The sequence below is a fragment of the Monopterus albus genome, unplaced genomic scaffold (genome assembly GCF_001952655.1).
Source record: "Monopterus albus unplaced genomic scaffold, M_albus_1.0 scaffold32.1, whole genome shotgun sequence".
Taxonomy (NCBI): domain Eukaryota; kingdom Metazoa; phylum Chordata; class Actinopteri; order Synbranchiformes; family Synbranchidae; genus Monopterus; species Monopterus albus.
Window position 1 is genome coordinate 1620110 of NW_018127912.1, and position 3287 is coordinate 1623396.

The window sequence follows — 3287 nt, forward strand, 5'->3', positions numbered from 1 at the left end:
GGAGGAGAGTCAGCACTCTGGCACTGCTGTTTCACCTCTCAGGATGGAAGGAGAAGAACAGAATGGGGTGTCTGACATGGAAGAAGGAGGATCTGATTGCGAAGAGGCAGAGCAGGAAAGTAGTGTCAAGGGAGAGAGCAGCAGTGACTCATCTGATGATGAGGAAAATGAGACGAGTAACTATGGATACAATGTATCAGGCCTGGAACCTGGGGAAGTCTGTGCTGTGAGTGTCCTTTTGCACACAGTAATGTTTTGTTCCAGTTTAAATACAGACTGTTGCACCTTAAAATGTTGCCTTTTCATGCCAGTACCCTGCCCTGTCAGTGAAGAGGACCACAAAGAGCTGGCGTCACCCACTCAGGAAACCTACTACAAGGGCTGTACCCACTGCTGTCAAACAACAAGCTGCCAGTGATGATGGTGGGCACACTGAAACACACACAGAGTTCACTGAAGTATCAGTAAGATTTAGACTTGGAAAGACTTTCAGACAGTGACACATGCACATACTTTAATGCAAGAACCACGCTCATTTCATTAAAAACCCAGGGACATTTCCTGTTGTGATTGCTGCTGCACAAGCCAGTAACAATGAACATTTGACTTAGGTTTGTTGCATTGCAATGAACCAAAATACAAACTTTTTTTTTAAGACCAGTTGTGTTGGTAGACCAAAACCCGCTGTTCACATTCATGATATTTTCTTTGTTAAAAAGTAGTATAGCCAGCAGGAAAGTATTCTAAGAAGTATAGAAGTGACTCGGTGATCAGTTAACACATTTTTAAATATTAAGTCACAACAGGTTGCATTCCCACAGTGGAACTTTTTATAATCAGCAAACTGTTCCACTCTGCAGCTCTCACTTCCGCTCCTCACTTTTTTTTTTTTTTTAACACAATTATTCTTCTGATGTCAAGGTGCACATAAACCAAACAGATTTAACACTCAGGCCTACCACAGTAAAATGACCCAGTGATAGGTAATCTTTTTGTTTTCATGGTTTTAACAGAATGGGAAGGAGGGTCACTCAATTAACAACTACTAATGCATATATACACACAGTCACATTCATCATCTCCATGGTTGTGAAAAGGATGAATAATTCATCAGCCGTTTTAGTTGTTTTCCCTCAGTAGGATATGACCATGAAATGACCATGGCTGTGAAAAGCCTATTTTATGATGGCATAAATGATTAAGAGAGCTCTAAATCATTTTAGGCAAATTTCTAAACCAGCAGGCACCTATTCATTGAAAATGTTTTTCAGGTCTCTGGAGGAAATTGTCACCATTGTGAATGGATTAGATCTGACTTGGCAGCAAGTCTGTTAAAGCTGCTGAAGTCAACTGTGAGAGTGATGCAAGCTGTGTTTTTGATATTCAGGTCATACTATTGTTCAGATTCAGAATAGGCCTAATTAACACACAACCAGACGAGATTATTTGCACTTGGTATTGCATGAACCATCAGAGCCACCGGCTGAATAGCTGTTGTATGTGATTGCAAGGTTATAAGGCTTTATGTTTGTCTCCACTTAGAGCCCCCTGAAGCAAGCTTGGCAGAGGAGGAGGAACGGGAAATGGAAGTGTGGGCGAGGCCCCTAATTTACCTGTGGCAGAACAGGAAGGGCTGCTTCACAGCAGAGAAGGAGTACAATGCTCATGCAGCCACCATGCAGCCATACTGTGCTGTGTGCACACTCTTCATGCCCTATTATCAGGTAAGGGGAACAGTCATTTGGTGGATGCTTGTATCTAGATTGCATTACAGTCTCATTAGTGCATAGATGTATTACAGGACGGTCCCCATGAGGATGTACTCTAAACAGACTCAAGAATAAATGCACCTTGAAATATGATTGTAACTACTGATCTAGGGTTGCCACCTTCAGTGTGAAGTCATAACGGTCATCTACCAACATCAACAGACGTCATTTCTTTTCTTCCTTCATTTATAAAATTGTGAGTTTGAGCTAATCATTACAATATCTGTTGAACCCTGAGAAAATGAAGCTATACAACAATACTCTGTTAACTGAACTTGGACTGGCTTCTTTCTGGCTACCCCTTATGCTCTAAAGCTTAACTGCTGTTTGTACTGGGCTCACTGGGAGCTGTGGTCCTGAATCTGCTGCTCTGCTAACCCCTCTGTTTTCTCCACAGCTACTTCTGCTAGATGCACAGCTATTTTAAACATTTCATTTTTTAAACTTAATTTCTCTAAGTGTTTCCGCAGCAGATGTATGTTGTTTTAAACTTCATGTAAAAAAGAGAGATACCTATCCATGAACTATACATGTAGTCAATGTGGAGGGAGATGAGGCAACACAGAACCACAGCACGCTGTGCTTTAGGATGACAGAGCCTGCTTTTATCCCGCTGACCTCTCAGCTATTCTAAACTGCTATGGTTTTACTTAATATTATGATGTTTTAACCACTGTGAATAATACAGTTAAGCATTAAAAATGTGCACAAAAATATGGGACAAATGGCAACATGGGACAGAGCATTTTATTTATCCAAATAGGACATGATTACATTATAAGGGGTAGGAGGCAATGCTATACTGAGCTGAAGTTAGGGGTTTTAAAATGCGTTGTGGACAACCTAGACACATCGTCATTCACACCTGTCTTTATACATGCATCTCTATACAAGCAGACTGCTTGTGTTCAGATATCATTACTTCTGTGTCACTTCCACTAAAAGGAGAAAAGGCGACATGCATGGTTATTACGTCATTCTGTTGCCAGTAGTCTCCTCAGTCAAAGAAGTGGACAAGCGCCAGATTTGTACATGGATGTATTATGAAAGCTTTCATGGATTGTATCAACTTTTTTTGGAGCGCCCTTATCAAAGCAAATATTTCAAATCAAAGTGTAAACGGGATCATACAAGTGGCATTTTTCTCTCCAGGGAAGGCGGGATCATTTTGATTTTATCTGCAGTGGTCAGTGATTCTAGTCCTGTTTTGAGCAGACATGTCTGTCATTTTGCACTCCCTAAGCTAGTGGGGTTAAGGTAATATATTGTAATACAAACTGTATCTCTTTCTCTAGAGATATATGCTGTGTGGTCTCCTTACACCAGTGACTTCATATTTTTAGTAAAAACACAGCCTTACAGAATGTAAGTCAATGTATCTGGTTGTTCTTTACATAATCAAACCAGTGCTGAATCATATCATACTGACAAAGATCACATAGTCCCATCCCTATAACCTAGTAATACTTACAGCCCCAATTACCGAATTTAAGTCCAGTTCAGAGAGTTAACTCGGTT

The 3287-nt window shown here is 40.6% G+C and overlaps 1 protein-coding gene across 1 annotated transcript in view; it reads left to right on the forward strand.

The window, feature by feature from the left end:
• kdm4c (lysine (K)-specific demethylase 4C) overlaps window positions 1–3287 on the forward strand; it is a 30433-nt gene that overhangs the window by 11819 nt on the left and 15327 nt on the right. The window contains exons 13-15 of the mRNA XM_020596974.1: window positions 5–226; window positions 312–423; window positions 1543–1724. Of these exons, the coding sequence (XP_020452630.1) occupies window positions 5–226; window positions 312–423; window positions 1543–1724 (516 nt within the window). The remainder of the gene's footprint in view (window positions 1–4; window positions 227–311; window positions 424–1542; window positions 1725–3287) is intronic.